At 45.5% G+C, this 24,266-nt stretch overlaps 1 protein-coding gene across 3 annotated transcripts in view; it reads left to right on the forward strand.

The window, feature by feature from the left end:
• PRDM11 (PR/SET domain 11) overlaps positions 1-24,266 on the forward strand; it is a 60,783-nt gene that overhangs the window by 9,980 nt on the left and 26,537 nt on the right. For 2 of the 3 annotated variants that reach the window (XM_048853404.2, XM_048853408.2), the window contains exons 2-5: positions 12,945-13,063; positions 13,457-13,560; positions 14,799-15,061; positions 16,343-16,410. In XM_048853404.2, coding sequence (XP_048709361.1) covers positions 12,948-13,063; positions 13,457-13,560; positions 14,799-15,061; positions 16,343-16,410 — 551 coding nt within the window. In that variant the 5' untranslated portion in view covers positions 12,945-12,947. Of the gene's footprint in view, positions 1-12,944; positions 13,064-13,456; positions 13,561-14,798; positions 15,062-16,342; positions 16,411-23,345; positions 23,759-24,266 lie in introns of all 3 variants that reach the window. The other variant, XM_048853409.2, reaches the window with a different exon arrangement.

Raw genomic sequence — 24,266 nt, forward strand, 5'->3', positions numbered from 1 at the left:
GTGCCCAAACTTCCCCTTCTCTATATAGAAGGGAATGTGCAGATAGAATTATAGCATTGATGAATTCAGCACACGGATATCTGATTTCTTGGCAGATTTGATCCCAGGCATAGCTGGCCTGCAGCCTACGCTGAGGAAAAGGCGGTCAAAATGACCACACTCAGGCAACATGGATGCAAGCTGTGTAACATGAACCCCTAACCTACAGGCAGCTTTACCAGCTCTGAATAATGTCTGTTGTACTGTGAGATCTTATCTTCCTAATGGCCTACAAGAAGGTACAAATGAGGAAGAACAAATATGATTCTTGCTTTGGTTTCCATTTTATAGAAGAGTTTATTTGCTCTTGTTATAACTGGTGCTATTGTTATGCTTTTAAAGAGCTGAGTGAGTTTGTTAGAATTTTAGAAATTCATGTCAGTTATGTCAGGAGTTTTGGTTACTTTTGCCCTCTTCCTTTCTAAAGCTACACCTCCCCCATTCATTTGGAGAATGAAGCTAGAGCCTGGTCAACACTGGAAAATTAGGTCGGTTTAACTATGTAGGTCGGGGTGTGAATAATCCACACCCTCTGAGCAGCATAATTAAACTGACCAAAGTCCCCTTGTAGAAGGCACTGTTTGTCAGAAAAATTCTTCTGTCAATCTAGCTACCATCTCTCTGGGAGATGGATTACCTACTCTGACGGGAGAATCCCTCCCATCAACATAGGTAGTGTTTACACTGAAGCTACACAGCTGTGGTGCTGTAGCATTTTAAGTGTAGACAAGCCTTAAATCTCCGGAAATGAGGCAGCTGCATGATATGTAACATCCTGTAATATTGATAGTGGTTTTTCTTTATAATAACTGTAAAGAGCCTATCAAATATCATCATCCTAGAAGTCATAGATGAAAAAGCTCTCTTGGGTCCTACCCAGTCAATCTCTCTGGAGCCAGGAGTGTTATTCAATATTTATATTACAGTAGTGCCCAGAAGCCTGACTTGGATTGGGAGCCTGCTGCATGAGGTGCTGTATGAACAGAAGTAGAAATGGTCCCTGCTGCAAAAAATTTTAAATCTGAGAATTTTTTCCAACAGTACACTTTTGATTTGGGTGTTTGATAACCGCCCTTCTCTATATCTGTGTGTCTATTGCTATGACTAACTCTACAACTGTAGATGGTTGTGTAAGTGACCTGAGATCTCTTCCTACTCCTCCACCTTTTTAAGATGAAGGACTTGAGGTTGCAATAGGTAAATTATATAGTTTACCTCTAGAGACCTCATTTCACATGATCATGAATGGAAGTTAGTTTTGTACTTAGTCTCTACTTAGTCCCTAGTGGGCATTTGTCTAGACAGTATGACAATATCATCAATCTACTTAGGAGAAGCCAAAGACTGAAAAAATAGGGCACACTCAGGGCTATGTACATTGTCAGAATTGTGTGGAATCCCAGCAGCGGTACATCTGTGGAGGCTGCACTGAAGTACATTGTCAGAGCAGCAAGATGGATAGAGGTGAATTGATCAAGCTCCATGTGGGAAGTTTTCACAGAATCTGCCAATGCTTCACCTGTCTCAGCTGTGCTCTGTCCATCCCTTTCATCAGCACTCAACATTCACCTGAATAAGGGAAAAGAAAATATTATTGATAAAGTAATGAATGGCTTGAACTTCTAGAAACAGAAAGAGTGAAAGGCTAACTCTTTGTAATTGCTCTTCAGAGGGACTAATACATATAAAACCTTGATCATTGCCTGGGTGTCCTTCTGATGGCCACTGGAGGGTGAGATGCCAGGCAGTGCTGGTACTGCGGGCAGTTCTGTCCATGACAGTTGGGCCATATGAATTATCTCTGTGCCTTTCAGCTAATTCTTTTCTGTTGATTTTCATGAATCACTTCCCATATCTGTGGGTAAGAAATTAAAATGGCAGTTTACCAGCTGGGATAGCCACATCTGCTATTTAAAATGGTATCTCTGGGGTCTGCTTCCTGCCCACACTCTTTCTTTTGGGGTAGATGTTGAAATACATCAAGAACTGGTGTCACTTATCTAGGTCATTTCGTGGGCTAGCCAGAAGAAGTGCACACTGAGTGAGTGTTTAGAACCTGCATGAAAATACCTTTGAAATGCATTGGAGATTTCATTTGAGAGGCAGAGAAGCACTTTGATCCTTGTCTATAACATGTTGGGTGTAATGTGTCAGGGTCTCAGGTTCACAGCTGGGTTGGTTGATGGAACCTCTTGGACTTGACGTGTGTGTTATAAAATGCTAAAGGCACTTGGGTGCCCTCCCTTTCCCCCCCAACACCCAGCGTAAGAATCTAGACAAGAGAAATCCATTACTCTAGCCCAGGTTACGGGTACCATTCATTCCCTGATTCTGCCCCACCTTCCCAAAGCAAACAAACACAAACCCCACAGGTGAGAATGCTGTTGATGCTAAGGAACTTTGAGCCTTGACAATGGTTCATAGGGGAGGTGGTCAGGAGAAAACTTTTAGCTTAGGACCAAAATCTAAAACCCATATTGAAGACATTAATTTTTATGAGTGAGAACTGCCTGGACTCACAAAGATTAAAATTGGCAAGTGTTGCAGGAGGTATGTGGAGCAGTATAAAGACTAGTAAAACCAGATTTTCAAACAAGCTGAGCCTATTGGATGCCAGCTCTTTTGAAAATCTGGCCCTTACAGACCCCAAACATAACTTCCCTTTGGCTAATTGTGTGTATATTGCCATCTACAGGGGCTGTAATGTGTGTGGTAGCAAGAGCAAGCGGGACATGTATTGTGTTTCAGGAATTGGTAAAACTAAAAGTGACACTGTAGTAGTATGGCTCCTACAGATAAGCAAAGCTGTGTGCAGCTATGCTCAGGACAGGGCATGCTCATCCGCAGGAGCATCAGAAGCTCCCTAGAATTTGGGGGGCCATCGGTACCCGAACTATGGCCCCGCCCTGCCTCTTCCCCCTAAGTTTCCACTCTCGCTCCACCTCTTCCCCTGAGTCCTGCCCCCTGCTCGCTTCTCTCCACCTCTTGCTTGCCGTTGAGGCAGGTAAAAAGTGGGGAGGTCTCCTTTGAGATAAGGTGACTCATAGCTTAATAAAGTAATGAGACGAGATCAGTGTGTATGGGGCAGGATGGCATACACAAAGTGCTAAGGTTTTCAGTTTGTGAGTTTGGGGTTTAAATTTAATACTGGAAGGGCAAAACATTTTAAATCTCAGTCCTATCACCTGCAACGAGGAGCTCTTTTCCATCTAGAGAATATGGTACCACCTTAAAGGGCTGTTCAGCTGGAGCTCTATCTTGTCTGCATCCCTGTGTTCTGTTTCAGTAGCTCAGGTCTATTGAAGACCTATCGTAACTGTGAGCCTAACCAGTGGAAAATAGGTAAAGGTCCATGAACTGTCACAATAACCTGTTATATAAATCCAAAGAGGAAACAAAAAACTAAACTAATTGAAACAAAGAGGATTTTCTAATATTATCCGGCTAGGACTGTATTAAAATTATGACTGGTAAACAAAAGAAATAAGGGATTGAAAATTAATAAACCAAAATTGGTGCTTTGAAAACTAGGCCTAAGTGGTAGACAGAATAATAAGAGGATGGACCATTCCACCCATTATCCCTTTTCAGGGTGCTTTTTTTTGAAAAAAAAAAAAAAAAAAAAAAAAGCATGGTTGGGGGGGAGGGAAAAAACTTTTACCATCACTACAGCTGTGGAGGAAGGATTTTTGCTGTGACCTCAAATATCAATTCACTAGTAGGAATGGTTGCTGGTGCAACGATGATTGTCAATGACCCTAGCCTAATACACATGAGATCATAGAATATCAGGGTTGGAAGGGACCTCAGGAGGTCGTCTAGTTCAACCCCCTGCTCAAAGCAGGACCAATCCCCAACTAAATCATCCCAGCCAGGGCTTTGTCCAGCCTGACCTTAAAAACCTCTAAGGAAGGAGATTCCACCACCTCCCTCGGTAACCCATTCCAGTGCTTCACCACCCTCCTAGTGAAAAAGTTTTTCCTAATATCCAAACTAAACCTCCCCCACTGCAACTTGAGACCATTACTCCTTGTTCTGTCATCTGCTACCACTGAGGACAGTCTAAATCCATCCTCTTTGGAATCCCCTTTCAGGTAGTTGAAAGCAGCTATCAAATCCCCCCTCATTCTTCTCTTCTGCAAAGTAAATAATCCCAGTTCCCTCAGCCTCTCGTCATAAATCATGTGCTCCAGCCCCCTAATCATTTTTGTTGCCCTCCACTGGACTCTCTCTAATTTGTCCACATCCTTTCTGTAATGGGGGGCCCAAAACTGTATACAATACTCCAGATGAGGCCTCACCAGTGCTGAATAGAGGGGAATGATCATGTCCCTCGATCTGCTGGCAATGCCCCTACTTATACAGCCCAAACTACCGTTAGCCTTTTTGGCAACAAGGGCACACTGTTGACTCATATCCAGCTTCTTGTCCACTGTAACCCCTAGGTTCTTTTCTGCAGAACTGCTGCCTAGCTGCTCAGTTCCTAGTCTGTAGCAGTGCATGGGATTCTTCCATCCTAAGTGCAGGATTCTGCACTTGTCCTTGCTGAACCTCATCAGATTTCTTTTGGCCCAATCCTCTAATTTTTCTAGGTCCTTCTGTGTCCTCTCCCTACCCTCCAGTGTATCTACCACTCCTCCCAGTTTAATGTCATATGCAAACTTGCTGAGGGTGCAATCCACACCATCCTCCAGATCGTTAATGAAGATATTGAACAAAACCAGCCCCAGGACTGACCCTTGAGGCACTCCTCTTGATACCAGCTGCCAACTAGACATGGAGCTATTGATCACTACCCGTTGAGCCCAACAATCTAGCCAACTTTCTATCCACTTTATAGTCCGTTCATCTAGCCATTCTACTTTAACTTGCTGGCAAGAATACTGTGGGAGACCGTATCAAAAGCTTTGCTAAAGTCAAGGAATAACATGTCCACTGCTTTCCCCTCATCCACAGAGCCAGTTATCTCGTCATGGAAGGCAATTAAGTTAGTTAGGCATGACTTGCTCTTGGTGAATCCATGTTGACTGTTCCTGGTCACTTTCCTCTCCTCTAAGTTGCTTCAGAACTGATTCCTTGAGGACTTGCTCCATGATTTTTCCAGGGACTGAAGTGAGGCTGACTGGCCTGTAGTTCCCTGAATCCTCCTCCTTCCCTTTTTTTAAAGATGGACACTACATTAGTCTTTTTCCAGTGATCCGGGACCTCCCCTGATCACTATGAGTTTTCAAAGATAATGGCCAATGGCTCTGCAATCACATCAGCCAACTCCTTTAGCACCCTCAGATGCAGTGCATCTGGCCCCATGGACTTGCAGCGGTGCATAGACAATCCAGGAAGTTTTTGGAAAGCGTAGGGGACAATTTCCTGGTGCAAGTGCTAGAGGAGCCAACTGGAGGGGAGCTTTTCTTGACCTGCTGCTCACAAACCGGGAAGAATTAGTGGGGGAAGCAAAAGTGGATGGGAATCTGGGAGGCAGTGACCATGAGTTGGTTGAGTTCAGGATCCTGACACAGGGAAGAAAGGTAAGCAGCAGGATACGGACCCTGGACTTCAGGAAAGCAGACTTCGACTCCCTCAGGGAACAGATGGGTAGGATCCCCTGGGGGACTAACATGAAGGGGAAAGGAGTCCAGGAGAGCTGGCTGTATTTCAAGGAATCCCTGTTGAGGTTACAGGGACAAACCATCCCGATGTGTCGAAAGAATAGTAAATATGGCAGGCGACCAGCTTGGCTTAACGGTAAAATCCTAGCGGATCTTAAACATAAAAAAGCTTACAAGAAGTGGAAGGTTGGACATATGACCAGGGAAGAGTATAAAAATATTGCTCGGGCATGTAGGAATGAAATCAGGAGGGCCAAATCGCACCTGGAGCTGCAGCTAGCGAGAGATGTCAAGAGTAACAAGAAGGGTTTCTTCAGGTATGTTGGCAACAAGAAGAAAGCCAAGGAAAGTGTGGGCCCCTTAATGAATGAGGGAGGCAACCTAGTGACAGAGGATGTGGAAAAAGCTAATGTACTCAATGCTTTTTTTGCCTCTGTCTTCACGAACAAGGTCAGCTCCCAGACTGCTGCTCTGGGCATCACAACATGGGGAATAGATGGCCAGCCCTCTGTGGAGAAAGAGGCGGTTAGGCACTATTTAGAAAAGCTGGACATGCACAAGTCCACGGGGCCGGACGAGTTGCATCCGAGAGTGCTAAAGGAATTGGCGGCTGTGATTGCAGAGCCATTGGCCATTATCTTTGAAAACTCGTGGCGAATGGGGGAAGTCCCGGATGACTGGAAAAAGGCTAATGTAGTGCCAATCTTTAAAAAAGGGAAGAAGGAGGATCCTGGGAACTACAGGCCAGTCAGCCTCACCTCAGTCCCCGGAAAAATCATGGAGCAGGTCCTCAAAGAATCAATCCTGAAGCACTTACATGAGAGGAAAGTGATCAGGAACAGTCAACATGGATTCACCAAGGGAAGGTCATGCCTGACTAATCTAATCGCCTTCTATGATGAGATTACTGGTTCTGTGGATGAAGGGAAAGCAGTGGATGTATTGTTTCTTGACTTTAGCAAAGCTTTTGACACGGTCTCCCACAGTATTCTTGTCAGCAAGTTAAAGAAGTATGGGCTGGATGAATGCACTATAAGGTGGGTAGAAAGTTGGCTAGATTGTCGGGCTCAACGGGTAGTGATCAATGGCTCGATGTCTAGTTGGCAGCCGGTGTCAAGTGGAGTGCCCCAGGGGTCGGTCCTGGGGCCGGTTTGGTTCAATATCTTCATAAATGATCTGGAGGATGGTGTGGATTGCACTCATCCGCAAATTTGCTAAGATCCTAAACTAGGAGGAGTGGTAGATACGCTGCAGGGCAGGGATAGGATACAGAGGGACCTAGACAAATTGGAGGATTGGGCCAAAAGAAATCTGATGAGGTTCAATAAGGATAAGTGCAGGGTCCTGCACTTAGGACGGAAGAACCCAATGCACAGCTACAGACTAGGGACCGAATGGCTAGGCAGCAGTTCTGCGGAAAAGGACCTAGGGGTGACAGTGGACGACAAGCTGGATATGAGTCAGCAGTGTGCCCTTGTTGCCAAGAAGGCCAATGGCATTTTGGGATGTATAAGTAGGGGCATAGCGAGCAGATCGAGGGACGTGATCGTCCCCCTCTATTCGACATTGGTGAGGCCTCATCTGGAGTACTGTGTCCAGTTTTGGGCCCCACACTACAAGAAGGATGTGGATAAATTGGAGAGAGTCCAGCGAAGGGCAACAAAAATGATTAGGGGTCTGGAACACATGACTTATGAGGAGAGGCTGAGGGAACTGGGATTGTTTAGTCTGCAGAAGAGAAGAATGAGGGGGGATTTGATAGCTGCTTTCAACTACCTGAGAGGTGGTTCCAGAGAGGATGGTTCTAGACTATTCTGAGTGGTAGAAGAGGACAGGACAAGGAGTAACGGTCTCAAGTTGCAGTGGGGGAGGTTTAGGTTGGATATTAGGAAAAACTTTTTCGCTAGGAGGGTGGTGAAACACTGGAATGCGTTACCTAGGGAGGTGGTAGAATCTCTTCCTTAGAAGTTTTTAAGGTCAGGCTTGAGAAAGCCCTGGCTGGGATGATTTAGTTGGGGATTGGTCCTGCTTTGAGCAGGGGGTTGGACTAGACGACCTCCTGAGGTCCCTTCCAACCCTGATATTCTATGATTCTATGACTTGTACTCATCCAGCTTTTCTAAATAGTCCTGAACCACTTCTTTCTCCACACAGGGTTCGTCACCTCCTCCCCATACTGTGCTGCCCAGTGCAGTAGTCTGGGAACTGACTTAGTTTGTGAAGACAGAGGCAAAAAAAGTATTGAGTACATTAGCTTTTTCCACATCCTCTGTCACTAGGTTGCCTCTCTCATTCAGTAAGGGGCCCATGCTTTCCTTGACTACCTTCTTGTTGCTAACATACCTGAAGAAACCCTTCTTGTTACTCTTAACATCCCTTGCTAGCTGCAACTCCCAAGTGTGGTTTGGCCATCCTGATTTCGCTCCGGCATGCCTGAGCAATATTTTTACTGGTCATTTGTCCAGTCTTCTACTTCTTGTAAGCTTCTTTTTTGTGTTTAAGATCAGCAAGGATTTCACTGTTAAGCCAAGCTGGTCGACTGCCATATTTACTCTTCTTTCTACACATTGGGATGGTTTGTTCCTGCAACCTCAATAAGGATTCTTTAAAATACAGTCAGCTATCCTGGACTCCTTTCCCCTTCATGTTATTCTCCCAGGGATCCTGCCCATCAGTTCCCTGAGGGAGTCAAAGTCTCCTTTTCTGAAGTCCAGGGTGCATATTCTGCTGCTCTCCTTTCTTCCTTGTGTCAGGATTCTGAACTTGACCATCTCATGCTCACTGTCTCCCAGGTTCCCATCCACTTTTGCTTCCTCTACTAATTCTTCCCGGTTTGTGAGCAGCAAGTCAAGGAGAGCTCTGCCCCTAGTTGGTTCCTCCAGCACTTGCACCCGGAAATTGTCCCCTACACTTTCCAAAAACTTCCTGGATTGTCTGTGCACCGCTGTATTGCTCTCCCAGGAGATAATGGGGTGATTGAAATCCCCCATGAGAACCAGGGCCTGCAATCTAGTAATTTCTGTTAGTTGCCGGAAGAAAGCCTTGTCCACCTCATCCCCCTGGTCTGGTAGTCTATAGCAGACTCCCACCACGACATCACCCTTGTTGCTCACACTTCTAAACTTAATCCAGAGATACTCTGGTTTCTCTGCAGTTTCATACTGGAGCTCTGAGCAGTCATACTGCTCTCTTACATGCAGTGCAACTCCCCCGCCTTTTCTGCCCTGCCTGTCCTTCCTGAACAGTTTATATCCATCCATGGCAGTACTCCAGTCATGTGAGTTATCCCACCAAGTCTCTGTTATTCCAATCACATCATAATTATTTGACTGTGCCGGGACATCCAGTTCTCCCTGCTTGTTTCCCAGGCTTCTTGCATTTGTGTATGGGCACTTAAGATAACCCGCTGATCATCCTGCTTTCTCAGTATGAGGCAGGAGTCTTCCCTTCTTGCGCTGTCCTGCACGTGCTTCCTCCTGGTATCCCACTTACCTCAGGGCTTTGGTCTTCTTCCCTCGGTGAACCTAGTTTAAAGCCCTCCTCACTAGGTTAGCCAGCATGCTTGCAAAGATGCTCTTCCCTCTCTTCGTTAGGTGGAGCCCGTCTATGCCTAGCAATCCTCTTCTTGGAACACCATCCCATGGTCAAAAAATCAAAAACCGCCTCTCCGGCACCACCTGCATACCATTCATTGACTTCCACGATTCAACGGTCTCTACCTGGGCCTTTTCCTTCCACAGGGAGGATGGACGAGAACACCACTTGCACGAGAAACTCCTTTATCCTTCTTCCTAGAGCCACGTAGTCTGCAGTCATCCACTCAAGGTCATTCTTGGCAGTATCATTGGTGCCCACAGGGAGAAGCAGGAAGGGGTAGTGATCTGAGGGCTTGATGAGTCTCGGCAGTCTCTCCATCTCATTGTGAATCCTAGCTCCTGGCAAGCAGCATACGTCTCAGCTTTCCCAGTCAGGACGGCAGTTAGATGACTCAGTCCCCCTTAGGAGGGAGTCCCCGACCACCACCACCCGTCTCCTTTTCTGGAGAGCGGCGGTCATGGAACCCCCATCCCTATGACAGTGCATCTCATGCAATCCAATCGGTGGAGTCTCCTTCAGCTCCCTTACCTCAGATGTATCATCTAATCCACTCTCCACATTAGTACCTGTGGAGAGAACGTAAAACCGGTTGCTCACCTGTATCTGCATTGCTGGTACATGGATGCGTCTCTTTCTTCTTCTGGAGGTCACATGCTGCCAATTTTCTTCGCCGTCCTTATGTCCCCGCTGTGCAGCCTGCTCTGAATCTTCAGAACGTTGTGCCCGTAGAAGCATATCCTGATGTCTGTCCAGAAAATCTTCATTTTCTCTTATGCAACGCAGGGTTGATATTTGTTTCTCCAGACCTTGAACCTTCTCTTCCAATATGGAGACCAGCTTGCACTTTGTACAATCATACTCTGTCTTCCCCGCTGGGCACAAGGCAGATGTGCAGTCTGATCACAAGCCATTGGAAAGCGGCACAAAGAAGGTGCTGCTAAGTGCACCCAAGTGACTGCAGCACAGTGCTGAGGGCTGATATACAGCAGTTAATTGAAAGCTGGCTTCCTCTGTCTTCATATCGTTATCCTGGATCTGAGAAGGAACTTTAAATCCCTCCTTGAAAGGGAAAAAGAGACAAGACAATGTCTGTTCATGCAGCCACGTGTCTGCTCCGTGCATGAGAGCAGGCAGTCTGACGTTTTTCCCGCTGAGGGGCTTTGTAGTTGTGGGTGTTGACCTGTCCTCAGGGCTTCCTCTTGCATGCAATCACTGGAAAGTTAAGTTGAATGTCTGCCCCAGTGCCAACAACATCACATGCCTCCCCTCAGGGAGGCTTTGTGGGAAAGAGCTCCTCACAGCCCCCTGCTTCCTCTACATTAGTTCTGCTTTTTCTTTTTGCTCTGGTGCATTTTTAAAGCACACTCTTCAGGCAAAATATTTTCTGTTTCTCTGGAGAAGGCTGGTAGCCTCTATCTTCAGCCCAGGTACCTAGAATTGGTTATTAGAATTCTTTCCCTTCTCTGTGTGTGGATGTGCAGACAGAGCTCTGAGCCCCAAGAAATACCCAAGCCCACTGAGGGCAGTGACTTGCAATGTCTTGCTTTCCCTGGAATTAGCTGGGTCTTGAAGGAAGTTCTCTGTTTTGTTGGTTTGGGATTGGCAGTGTTTTATAAAGAAACAAAAGTGTCTGTGCCTAAAGATGCACTTACATTGTGGCTTCACCTCCAAAATCCACAGAGTATTAACTGGTGAATTCTCAATATGAATCAATGATTCCTCCAGTTTAGATTGACAGGTGGGAAATTGAAGCTGAAAAATTGTGACTTCCTCAAAATTACAAAGAATATCTGTTAAAACTAGGAATACTATTATTTATTTTTATTGCAGTGCCACACACACACCCCAGTGTTAGACCGGAATCCCATTGTGCTGTGTTATGGACAAGAGTTTACATTCTAAGAATCCAGAACCTAATCTTGAATAGGACCCAGAAGTACTGTTTCTGATTCTGTGCTCAGACCGCTGTTCCTAGGTGGGCACTTCGGAAAGAAGCGTTCTGAGTGACTATTGAATGTTGTTTGTGCAGAGATCAAGTGTACTGAGCCCTGGTTTACGCTACACAGTTAAGTTGACATAAGGCAGCTTATGCTCACCTAACTACATCAGTGTACACACTACAACCTTTTCCTCTTGATGTAAGTGCCCTACTATATTGACATAACTCCACTTCCTGGAGAGGCATAGGGCTTATGTTGGTGTAGGTAGGGTGACACAGTGGCAATGTAGACACTGCATTACTTACATCAGCTGTTGGCTGTCTTGTCAATTTCATGACTCTGCTGAAGCTCCGCTCCCCAGCTGCTGCCAGGTGGCTTGCGCTGCCCCCCGGGGTCCGAGCTCCCCTTCTCCCTCCCCCTCACCCAGGGCTCTCAGTTCCCTACCGGAAGCATGGCTGCCGACCAGACTCTGAGCGTGGATCTCCCCACTGGAGGCAAGAAGCTCGGGGGGCAGCTGGGCTCCTGGCGGGGAGCTGCATAGAGCTGAGAATTCTGCCTCTCAATCCTCTACACTGCCTCTCTTCAGTCGGGTGGAAGGGCTCCTGGTGAGGATGCGCGCCACCGACAGAAGGAGAGTCGTGTGGACGTCAGCCACCACAGTAATTATTGCGGTGGCTGTGAGTTGACCTAACTTAGGTTGATTTAAGATTGTAGTGTAGACATGCCCTGAGTGTGGCATGAGTGTGATGATTTCAATCTGTGATGTAAAAGAATTGCCATGTTGGATCAGAACTGAGTTCTGTCTAGTCCAGTCTCCTTTCTCTGATAGTGGCCAGCACCAGATGTATTAGAGGAGGGCGTAAGAACTCCACAGTAGGCGTATGTGGGGTAATCCTGATCCCTATCCTGATCCCTAATAGTTACAAATTGGCTGAAGCCCTGAAGCATGAAGTTTAATCCCCCTTCCAAAATTTTTCTTAGCATTAATTATAACAACTCTGAATATTCTTGACATCAATATGTATGTCCAGTGTCTTTGTGAATCTTCCTCAGTGGGATCCTGTGACAATGGGCTGTGTGAAAAAGCATTTGAATTAGCCACCTTTTAATTGAATTGAATATTCCCTTATTCTTGTGCTGAGACAGGGGAGCAGCATTTTAATTAAAACAATATGCCTCTAAGAGGGTGGTGGAGAGAGAAGTGCCTGCTAGGCATAATGCCGTTCTGTTGGATTCCTGCATGCCTTTGGCACTGAGGACACGTGACTTTGTATCATAGTGCCCAAAGCATAGGAGGACTTCAGTGAGCCCATATCCTCACTCCACCCTCTGTGGCACACTGAGACATGGTGCAGCCATACACCTAGACAAGTCATGGCTCATTGCCCACCTATAGACTTCTGTTTCTAAGCATTATTTAAAAACAAGTCTTTGGTTATATAATCATACTCTGCACTACTATAGTGTCTTTTCATCTGATGACAAAGCATGTAGCCCTATATTAGCTTTTTTTTCTGCAGATTTTGTGTAGCATAGTCCTCCTGCCTTGAATCCTTATTCCCAGTGCCCCATGTTACTCTCTGTATCTTGCACCTAGGCCGGACCTGTGATAGAATTACTATTGCCTCTTTGTCCAAGAAGGGATTTTTGTTTGTGCCCCAGATAGGTGTTTCTAGTGGCTGGATATACAATTCAGGGGGAGTGTTGTGATTTCTCCATCATTCACTTCTCTCCCTGTCCCTATTTTTTCATTCTCTTTCAGAACATGAGTGAAAACCTGAAGGACTGTTTGATCCAGACCCACACTTCGTTAGGGGAGATGGTGACAATAAAGACTGAGGCCTGCTCTCCGTGCCGGGACCAGGAGTATGGGCAACCCTGGTAAGAGACTATACCTCTGCCTAATATGTTCCTTCATCTTGTCTCCATTTCAGTCATAGGTTGAGATGGGTTGGATTGATGGTGCTCCCCTTGAGTCTCCCTGACCCGCAGCAGACATGGCAGATTTCTGCCAGATATGGTGGTTCTCCACCAAAAGCTCCCAGGCGATGTAAGCATTAGCCACTTGATGCCATTGGAGCACCTTGTTCTGGCAGGATAGCCTGGGGCACTATGTATCAGCAATTTAGATGGCAAAATCAAGTTTGACACTTTAGGCTTGGGAAGCAGGGTATGACTGTTCACACAGCTTTTGTCTCATTGTCTGTTCTTTTCTATTCTTTCTCCAGCATATCACAGTCGTAAGTTCTTTATTCTCTTGCTTTCTCTCCCCAGCTCTGGGAGGGCTGACTCTCAATCCATGGAAGTGGAGCCTAAGAAACTGAAAGGGAAACGGGATTTGATCATGACCAAGAGCTTTCAGCAAGTGGATTTCTGGTGTAAGTGTCTTATCAATGGAGGGAGAATTCTCCTCCTCTCTCAGTCCATCTGCTTCCCCCTGGATAGGAAAGGAGCGTCTGGGACAGAATTTACTTGTAAACCTGTCACTTTAGTTAAACTCCCGAGGACCCTGAAATACTTGGTGATGAAGCCGTCAGGCAGGGATTCGTGACAGCCAGTCTCCAAAGTTCTGGGTTTGTAGTGGGGCTGTGTGGAGAAATAGATAGAAAATGTGCTAGGGCCTCTGAAGCATAAGGATTGGGTAACTGTGGAGTTGGCCTGGCAGCCTAATAGAGAGCCTACAAAGTCCAGATTTATGAGTTTTGGAACCATCATTCTCAAGCAAGGGAGCATTGCATGGGTAACTCCTTTTTTCGTTCTCCACATCCTGGGAGGGAAAAGTGTCCTGGCATACACTTGCACACCCTGAGTGTTGTTGGCCTCCTAAGGAAGCCACAGCCCCTTCCTGTCACAGGAGAAGTATATGATCCTGTCTGTCGCTGAGGCATATGACAAAGGTAGTGGGATTATGTGGGCAAGGGTATTTACTGGGTGTATGCAATGGGTCATATACCCAACAAGCAAATAAGAGTGCTGCCTCCAAGAGCTAGTAGTTTTAAGGTGTAAGACAGCACAGAATATGTGGGCCTCTATGGCTGACATGTTCTCGGGAACAGGTAGGCTTTCAAGAGGAACTTGCAGAATAAAATGCTTGGCAAACTGCTCTGGGTGTAAGCTGTGACATGGGAGGAGCCACAAAAAGAGCTGTTGGCAGGGAGCTTGGGAAGAGAAAGGGTATAGGAGGGGATATGGGAAGAGACATAGGTGGGAGTAGAATTGTATACATCCTGGACTGGAAGGAGGATTAACTTGATACAAAAAGTGAGTGGAAGCTAGTGAAGGGCTTGAAGCGGTGGGCAGATGTGGTCAGAGCAGCAGGAGAAGAAGGCAGTCTTGTTCCTCTTTTAATGAACTGGCTTTTTGTGTGTACGTGCATCCATATGAACACATTTCTGCCCCCTGCTGAATGGAGGCAGGACTGCTAGACTGTGTCATAGGCCCTGTATTGCTGAAAGATTCTCCCTTTCCTCAGTGGCAGGGTTCTTTGCTTTTGGAGTAGAAGAATCTGAGTTCTGTCCTTATTGTTGAAGGTTGTATAAGCTAATAATTGCTTTCAGATGTTGGCATTTCTGCCAATGGAAGTTTCAGCTCACAAGTTAATTCCTGTTTCCTCCAGTTTGTGAGTCCTGCCAGGAGTATTTTGTGGATGAATGCCCAAACCATGGTCCCCCCGTATTTGTGTCAGACACTCCGGTACCTGTTGGTATCCCTGACCGGGCAGCACTGACCATCCCGCCTGGCATGGAGGTGGTGAAAGAACCCAGCGGGGAGAATGACGTACGCTGTGTGAACGAGGTTATCCCCAAAGGTCATGTCTTCGGGCCGTATGAGGGGCAGATCTCCAGCCAGGACAAGTCAGCAGGATTCTTTTCTTGGCTGGTGAGTGTCCTAACTGCCTCCCTAATTGTGACAATCCAACCACACAGCCTAGAGCAGCGAGTTATGGGGTGATGGTACTAGCTCTGCTAAAAGAGTGAGTGCCTTTCTGTTGATATTCATTTGCAGCAGCTCCAGGTCCACCTATTGTAATTATTATTTTTTTAGGGATACAGATTAGAGAAGGGGGCTGGGAGTCAAGATTCCTGAATTGTATTTCCAGATCTGGGTGGGAATGTGGTCTAGTGCAGGACTTCTCAACTGATGAGGCAAAACCCACAAATGGTCCACAAAGGGGTGCCTTCTGGGTCACAGCCAAGGGGCTGAGAAAGCATCGAAGTCCAACCGTCACTGGAACTTAGAAGAAATGAATGAATAGCTTACTCCCTCTCCTCTGCCTCTTGCTGTTCTCTCTGGCATGCCCTCCAGCCAATCCTGAGGAAGCTCCTCAGTGCATCTTCCTCGACTCTAAGGGTTGGGGAGGATCACTTCTGGAGATTACAGAACTGTTTCCATGACCTCTTGAAACAGCACTTCCCCCTCCCCTGAACCAGAGCACTGTGAAGAGCGAAGGAGGGAGAAGCCCGCCAACCAAGATTCAAGAGTCCCAGCACTCCCTAAATCTGTCATCCACCAGGAGCAGCTCCACTACCACACACAGTCTTCAGCATTAAAAACCATCCTGCTATTATCCCAATCCCACAACACTTTTCAGCCATAAAGAAACCACAAGGTGGATTTGAGGTTGTGGGTATGAAACACTGAGAACTGCTTGTGAGTGATTAAACCTACAACCAGGACCCCCAAGTTCAGCTCACAGCTCTGCTATTGATATGCTTTGTGACCTTGACGCAAGGTCCTTATCTCTGTGCCTCAGTCTAGCCAGCTGCAAAGTGGGGATATGCCTCAGTTCTGAGGGAGAAGAGGAAGAGGGGCATTCAGTCTCTGGCATCTTAGCTGAGACTGTCAACAATTGTACAAAATAGTACCAGCTGCAGTGGTAGTTTTGTGCTGTGGATATTTATACACTGGACAATGGACTGATACCACCAAGCTCATTTCACAGAGGGGACCACAAACACATATCCAGTGGGAGCAAGCTAGATGCTCTACTGGTCAGGGCTAGATGTGAAACCATGACCCAGAGGTAAAATGCTTTATATCCCAGTACCCCCTGACCAGGAGCTAGAATGGAAATTTGATCTAGATGTGAATAGTTTTGTATTCCTTGATTCTCTCTGAGCCAGCCAGTCTTCCTGTTACTTTTATTTTATTATTCTACAGATTGTTGATAAGAATAACCGCTACAAATCTATAGATGGGACAGATGAAACCAAAGCAAATTGGATGAGGTGAGTCTGGCTCTCTTCTGACTTCCCTGAAAAGGGCTTATGATCCAGAGAAAAGGCAGGATGCGCTTCTCATCCTTCTGTGTGACAGTTACAAAAGAGGCCCTTTCTTACAGGGTTCAACTCTTGTGTTCTTCTATTAAGTGCTCTTGTGAGAGTCCTCTGCTGTCAGATTGAATGGTCGGATCTAACGGAGGGAGGTGTGTGCAGAGAATGGCTGTTCTTTGTGATGAGCAAGCACAGTAAAAATAGTGAACAGATATACGCTTCCCCCTTCTTACAAACATTAACAAGTCTCACTCCAGTTTTCTTTAATTTTTTCCCCCCATTTTACTTTCCAGTGTTTGCAAATAATCTTGCAGAAAGTATTCCATATTAATTTTATCCTTTCCCATTTTCCAGACATTGAGAGAGAGAGAGAGAGAGAGAGAGACTTTTTCCTTAGGTTTCTAATGGAGCAAATTCTGCTATGGCGCTCTTCTGTTTGTTTTTCTTGTTTGTGTCACTAGTATGATTGATTATATAGGTACAGCTCATGTTATTGAACTCTACTGGCTGAGTGGCTTCATAGCATCAGAACACAGAGCAGTGTAGGTACTGGACAAAAAGTGGATCTGGTTCTTGAATGGAACAGTGAGAAATGAAGATGTTTAGCATTTATACAGCACTGTTTAGTTTCAGAGTTCTTTACAAGTATTGATGTACTCGTTGCAGCCCCCTATGATGTTATAAGCAGGTAGCACTTACTTTGTATAAATTGGGAAGCTACTCCAAAGAGGTGAAGTGGCCCAAGGCCACGGATATATCAGTAGCAGAGTTAACAGAGGGCATGAGAACTTGTGGATTTCTTGCTACTTCTATGTCCTTACCAATCAATAACACTGCCTTCAGTGGTGGATTTTTGAAGAGCTAGATAGTTGGTGTCAGGAAAGCATTCCAGACAAGATCAAAATAACTTTGGGGTTAATTGGATTGTTGACCCAAATGAATAGTTCCCTTATTAGCTTCACCAAGAAAAGAGGCGTAGTGTGGAACACATATGGAGACACCACAAAGGCAACCAATCCAGCCTATATTCTGGCACTGCTCTTCCTTTTTGTCTGCTTGCATGAATGGACGGTGTCCTGACACTTGTATCCAGGATGCCAATGAGACAAGAAAGGCTGGAGTTCTTAATACTGTCATGTGGTCTTCTGTGTGTCTTTACTCCAGTAGGACTGATCTCTAGTCTGGAGTTATGTAATTCGTGGAAAAGAGAAGGGGTGGGAGAAGGAATGGATGGATATTTGGATGTAGCTCTTACAGCAAAGATTTCAAAGATCAGAAACCATAGTAGAGATTTCCATGGTCAGAAGCCACGGAGAGATTTTTCTGCTATTGTTACCATTTCTCATAACCCAATCAGGGGCAAAAGTGGGAGTAGAGAGAATATGGTCCCATGAAACAAGAACCTTATAACAATATCTTCCTCCTGGATTTGACTTGCATGGCCCTACCACTACCAATTTTCATGTTGGCCCTATCCAGGACCAGTTACCAGCACAGTGCCATCGGACAGAATGACCTCACAGGAACCTTTTCACAAACCAGCATTTGCCTTGGTTATGTCCTGATGGAATGGCCAAACCATTCTGCTCAGCCTGGTAGAGTGAGTAGACTATAAAAGGTTGGATGGAGAGAATCGGAACAATGGAGATAAGGTGCAAGTAGGGTGACCAGACAGCAAGTGTGAAAAATCGGGACAGGGGATGGGGAGTAATAGGCACCTATAGAAGAAAATGCCCCAAATATCAGGACTGTCCCTACAAAATAGGGACATCTGGTCGTCTAGGTGCAAGAGGGTCACCAGACTCCTTTAGGGGTTGTTTATTGGGGGACCCCAGACAGGTCACACACAAACTGAGCTCCATGGAGTGAAATCTTTCTGATCCTTCCACATAGAGCCTGGAAAAAGTGCTTCCCACAGTAGTAGTGTGGGGACTATGACTGTATTCATGCTAACAAACATGATGTTACTAGAAAGGATTGATGGGGAAAAGTTTTTGTGTATTCAGAAACTTTCAGATTGGGTAGGCATTCAGGATCCTGCCTTAGCATCTTGCCCCTCGTGGATATTATCCCCAAAAGCCATACTTCTCGGGATGCTGTAGCAGCATCTGGAAAAAGAGTAGCGCTGTCCTTGCCATTGCAAAGCATTCTCTCTCTGTGAACGGAGTGGGTCTGCTCACCAGGACGGGGTCGTAGGTGAACAGCAGCCTGAGCTGATTCATCATTGTATTGTGTTGTGTGTCATTTTACATGTCTTTGACCCACCCAATCTGATCATCTTTATATTCCTAATGAAATTTGGCACCTTCCAGTTCTTACTCTTCGGGGAATCCAGATCCTCTTTAAATAGGGCAGTGGCTAGAAGGAAAGGAAGAACACAAGACAGGGCAAGTGACGAGCAGCAGTTAGGTGACATGTACAATGTTGCATTTTTCCTTCTTCTCATGCTTAATCTCTGAGAAGCTCTTGGAGCTGGGCTGCATGTTGAGATGGCCACTGATCCAAGAACCAGTCACTGTAACAGTCTCCTCTTTGCGTAAAGGGTTGTTGTCTCTAATACTGTGTGGAACGTAGTGGTTTTGTTTGTAGGGGTTTGTGTGAACCGTTTCCTCGGTCTCACTTCACATAGGGACTGGCTTTGAACAAATGCCTGGACTCAAACCAAACCTCAGTCAAAATTGCTATGTTGCCTCCAGCTTTAATAAGAACCCAGGAATCTACCCTGATCCCGAATCTTACAAGGGCTCTCACAAAACCCAGAACCAGCCGCATTGTATTGGGTTACTTTTGGGATGTGGCAGAGACACTTCATACAGCTCTTGGTGACCTTTGTCATAAGGGATGAAGCAGGGGACACATCTGGAAAATGGAACTGCCTTTGAAATAGGGCAGGAAGCCCTTAGGACACCCTTCTGGGTGACTCACCATTGTCCTCATTGGAAGATGGTGAAGGGAAGCATCTGGAGTTGTGGCAGTATCTAAGGGGATTATCACAGTGTGGTGTCTCATATGTGAGAGGCCTAGAATTCCTGTGGCAGGTTACAGTCTCCAAGCTGTTGCTAGAAAAGAGCACTCGAATTCTCAAAAACTTATTACTTGGTCCAAATCCCCACTCTGGGGATAGGAAAGTCTTAATTTACCTCACCACGTGCATATATGTGCATGGAACTGTCTGTGTGTTTGCTTTTTTAAGTTTAGCATTGTTGGTGCAACCCCTTGGGAATATTTTCCTACCACGTTTATGATGGCCGCATATGCACACAGTTGGGATGGGTTTGTAATAGCACTATCTTACTTTCTTCAGCCCTTTGGGCATGGCTGGGGATGGATGCCTGGTTTCAGTGTCCATGCTCATGTTTAAGTTGGGTTGCATACATCCATTTCTGTTAGCTCTCAGCATGTGGGACCTGAGGGCTCTTATGGGTCCTCCTGTTTCAGTGAATTGCTGTGAAGAAGTAAGAAGTCATATAAAGCAGTATCACTCTGAAACTTTGACAGAGCCACAAGCTCCCTGCAAACAGCAATCTAAAATCACTGTGCATTTGCTCCTCAGAAGCAGTGTAGAGTGTAGGTGGCTTTGTATTCAGAACGGTTCTGTATATCACACATTAGCAATTCTCAAATACTCCTTTGCAACTGAAAGTGAAACTTGAACAGCTTTAAGCTGTCTCTGGGGCCCTGCTCCTTCTGAGCTAAGGAGTGAATTCAAAATGATGGATGGGCTGTTATGACTCCTGTGGGCAGGGTCTGGCAACACCCCACATTACATTCTGCGTGGGCCACAATGCTTGAAAGTTAAAGCCTTCTTCCATTCACACAATAGGTGCCAAAACTAGAGGCCTGAAGAAGCTCTAAAAGGCAAAACACTAGGTTTTAATACCGACCCAAAACTCCTCCCAGGCTCCTGGTAACTATCACAACACTGCGCGAGCCTCTCTCAACCCTGTGGAAACCAGGTCTGCTGGGAACCTGACACTTTCTGGCTTCATGTTTTGACTTAGTATCAGGCCAGGCTTCCCAGTTTTTGTAGAGTTTTTTGGTTTTTTGGTGTTTGGATTCTCTTAAACTGCAAACTGAAAGGAAAATTCGACTTTGATGCACAGACTCAGAAGGAAAAATTGGTATGAGCCCCTAGGACCTGAAACTGCCACATCTCACTTTAGCTTGTGACTAATTCACTGTGCAATTCCCTGTATGGCATTAGCCGCAATGGCAAACTTGGGACCCATAATTCACCACTGGTGCAGCTCCAGCAATGACAGAAGTCGTGAAAGCAGTAATGTAGACAGGGCTCAGTCTTGTTAATACTGTCAGCGTACCTTGCTCAGAGCAGCTCCCAAGTGAGTTCTCTGTTAAAATCCCGCCGGCTTTCCCTTTGTAGAGAGATTATCATACTGTTACCCCTTTTGACCAGAACAGTTAGCCAGTACTGGAAATCTTGCTGGTTGTTTCAGTTAGAAGAAGAAATTGATGATGTCGTGAGATACTTGTTTGATACAATTCTGCTTATTTACAAAGAATGTGCATAAAGTCCCAGTTTCCCTGAACACAGTAGGAATCATACAGGAGACAGTTTCCTTGCAAATATTCCAGTCCTCTTTTCCCAGCCAGCATTCTGCCCCAAAGCTCTCTCTTAGCTTTCTCTCAGGGTCACGCTACATGTTCTGCTCTGGCTGTCGGCTCTCTGCTGCCTTCTCTGAGTGCTTCTGAGGTGTTTCTGGAATCATCTGTGCACAGGCAGATGTGTACACACACATACAACTCCACCAGAACAATACCCCACCCTCAGTATTTGCATTCAGCCTCCAGTAAAACCCCTCAGCCCACATAGCCCACCTCCTGACCAGCCTTTTATGTGGCCTGTGTTTTGGGCAGTGGCTCCTGTTGTTTCAACAGTGACTCCTGTTGTTTCCTGTTCCATAAAGGAGCTTAACTGCTTCTTTCCTTGATCCTGAACAAGGGCGGCTGTTGTGCCTTCAGTGAAGTTTCACCCCTCCCTCAACATAACAGTACTAAGGAAAACAAACAAATACACCTGAAAGGGGTCCACTTATTTTTCCATATGTTTTTGTCATAGTTTGCATTTGTCTAGTGCCTTTCATGCCAATGTATCCCAAAGTTCTCCACACTGGGAGGCAGCACCTCCTGATAACTAGTGCAGATTACAAAAATGGGACATATTACCTACCCCTTAAAATGTATCTTGGGATCTTTAGTGTCCATGCCGCGCAGACAGGACCTTTTGTTTCAGATCTCCTTCAATTAACACTCCCTCCCTCCTCCCCCCCCCCCAAACTGCATGACATTACCTATAACTTCTGATTGAACATATAGTGACACCGTGCAGTAACAATATAATTAAAATTAGGCTTTTTAATGTGTGGTCCCAGATTCGATTAAACTTATTTTTAAGGACACTTTAGATTTTTTTTCATTTTCCCCCTGCCGCCACAGTGCTACTATAGCACAGAGTTAAGGTGGTTTGAATGCTCTAACTGGGCATTTCCATACTTAATATGTTTTGATTTCTTTTAATTTTTAGCATATGTCTGAATTTCCTGGGTTTTAATTGTTTGATTTGGGGTTAGTTACATCATCACTGATTGTTTTTACCTTAAATTACAGATATATATTTCCAAACATTACTCCATCTTGATGTAGATTTTTGTGAGAATTTCCTTTTTTAAATGATCAGAAACTTCATACATAGATGCTGAACAGGAAATCTAAAGAGAACATTATCATATATTTTTAATTATTGGAAGATGTGTAGTGTCAACCTTAAATCATGTTTATTTGAAATTTTGAGGCCAGAGTCACCTATGTGTTCTGACTGCTTTACTCTGCTCTGGAATAACACAAAGCACCCTGAACATACTGGTTAGGTAAGCTGGGTTTACAGGTCCTTTGTATTCTCAGTGCACACCTGTTTCCCCTGCCCCTCCAGTCTTCCATTCTCCTGCACCCACCAGGGCCAGATTAACCCATCACTGGGCCCTATGTAAACATACACTTCTGTGCCCCTCTCTGCACATGAATAATAAATAGCCATAAAGTACACTTGCCATGGCTGGGCTGGCTATGCTGTGGATCCGCCAGGACCAGTTCTCATAGTGTTGCTGCTCACTTTGGCAGAGGGACAGCCGGGTCAAACTTGGATGAGTGGCATAGTGACCGGGCACTACTCAGTGAGTGTACTGTACGGCTGTTTGTTGGAATTCTCTGAAGTATAGTATTAGTTAACTACACTGAAGGAGAAACTTTCACTTAAGAAGATAATAAGTAAAAAAATTACTATTAATCAGTTCTTAAATTTAAAAAAAGTATTCATATGGTAGCCTGTAGATAAGATTTCAATGAGTTTTAACCGTAAGGGAAATTGAGTCTGCATTGTGTTCCCTTATTAAAATCATTTAGAACACACAAGTAAGGTCAAGACACAGCATACTAAGGTTTTTTTTAAAGGTCCCATTTTTTAATTGTTACTTCATAAGCTAATTAATGGACTTCGCAAATTCTCACAAAATTCATTCACTATTCCGTGTATTGGTGAGGATATGCTGAAATGTTCATACATAACAAAAGGCTTTGAATCCCTGCTTTGAACTCAACTCAATCTTAATTGTGGCGCTCAACCTAGCACCTCCATAATAGTCCAAGTTTCAAGCTTGAAAGTTACCTTTTAAAAAACAAAATGGCCGCCCTTTTCTATCTCGACTGAGGAATATTGAAAGCTTGTTGTGGGTGTGGGTGGAATTGGTCCCACCAACTCCGTCTTGCTGGAAATCAGCCCCAGTGCAGCACTGGTCACGTGGTTGGATGTGGGGGGTGTGGTACTTGGCGTTGATTTCTTTTTACCCAATTGTGCTTTGTGGGATGTTCAACCCAAGGAATATGACTGAACGAAAGAGGAAGCCCAAGTTTTCCAAGGAAGAGCTGGACATTCTGGTCACTGAGGTGACCCGGAACGAAGCCATGCTGTTTGGGAGGGAGACAATGCGTCTATCCCATGCTGACAGGGACAAGATCTGGGAAGGCATAGCCAGGAAAATCACATCAGTCAGCCAGGTCCCCAGGTCTGTAAAAGACATTAAGCACAGATGGGACGACATGAAGAGAAGGACCAAGGACAAACTGGCATTCATGCAGAGGTCCCTCTCCAGCCCTGGCAGCATGGGGCGGCCCTCGGCCATCGTCCTGACCGCCCACGAGAGAGCCATCGAGTCGACGCTGCATTCGTCACACCAGATGCACGGCTTCCGGAGAGCGGATCTGGACGTGGTTGACAGCCCATCAACGAGCTGTAAGTATCTCTACATTAACCTCTGTTTTATGTTCACATATCTCAGTTTTGACGCAAAGGTGTCATTTGTGTATGATATGAGGTGTTGTACCTTCCTGCTCACTGTGGTGTTGGTCGCTAGTAGGTCTCTATTGATCATGGTGAAGTGAGATGGAAGCAAGTTTCCCCCATCCCATATTAAATTTTTTTTTTGCGTCAACTTCTCCCAGCCTTTTGCCCTATTGTGTCTCCCCCCTCTTATGATTGTACAGTGATAAGGTTCTGCCTTTTTAAGGGGTGGACAGCAGCTATCGAAGCCTTACCCAAGCCAACCAGGTATGGGGAGCTGGATGCAACTACTTCCAGTGGGTGGAAAGACTGTTATGAAGGACTAGGGAGGGTTCCCAAACATGCATCCCAGTAGGGAGGAGATTCTCACCAAATCCCATTACTAATGGATCCGCTGCACTGTAATCAGCTTCAACAAGGTCCTCTTTTTATGGTGACTATTGACACTTGTGCTCAGGCC

This window comes from Caretta caretta, chromosome 6 (genome assembly GCF_965140235.1).
Source record: "Caretta caretta isolate rCarCar2 chromosome 6, rCarCar1.hap1, whole genome shotgun sequence".
Classification (NCBI taxonomy): domain Eukaryota; kingdom Metazoa; phylum Chordata; order Testudines; family Cheloniidae; genus Caretta; species Caretta caretta.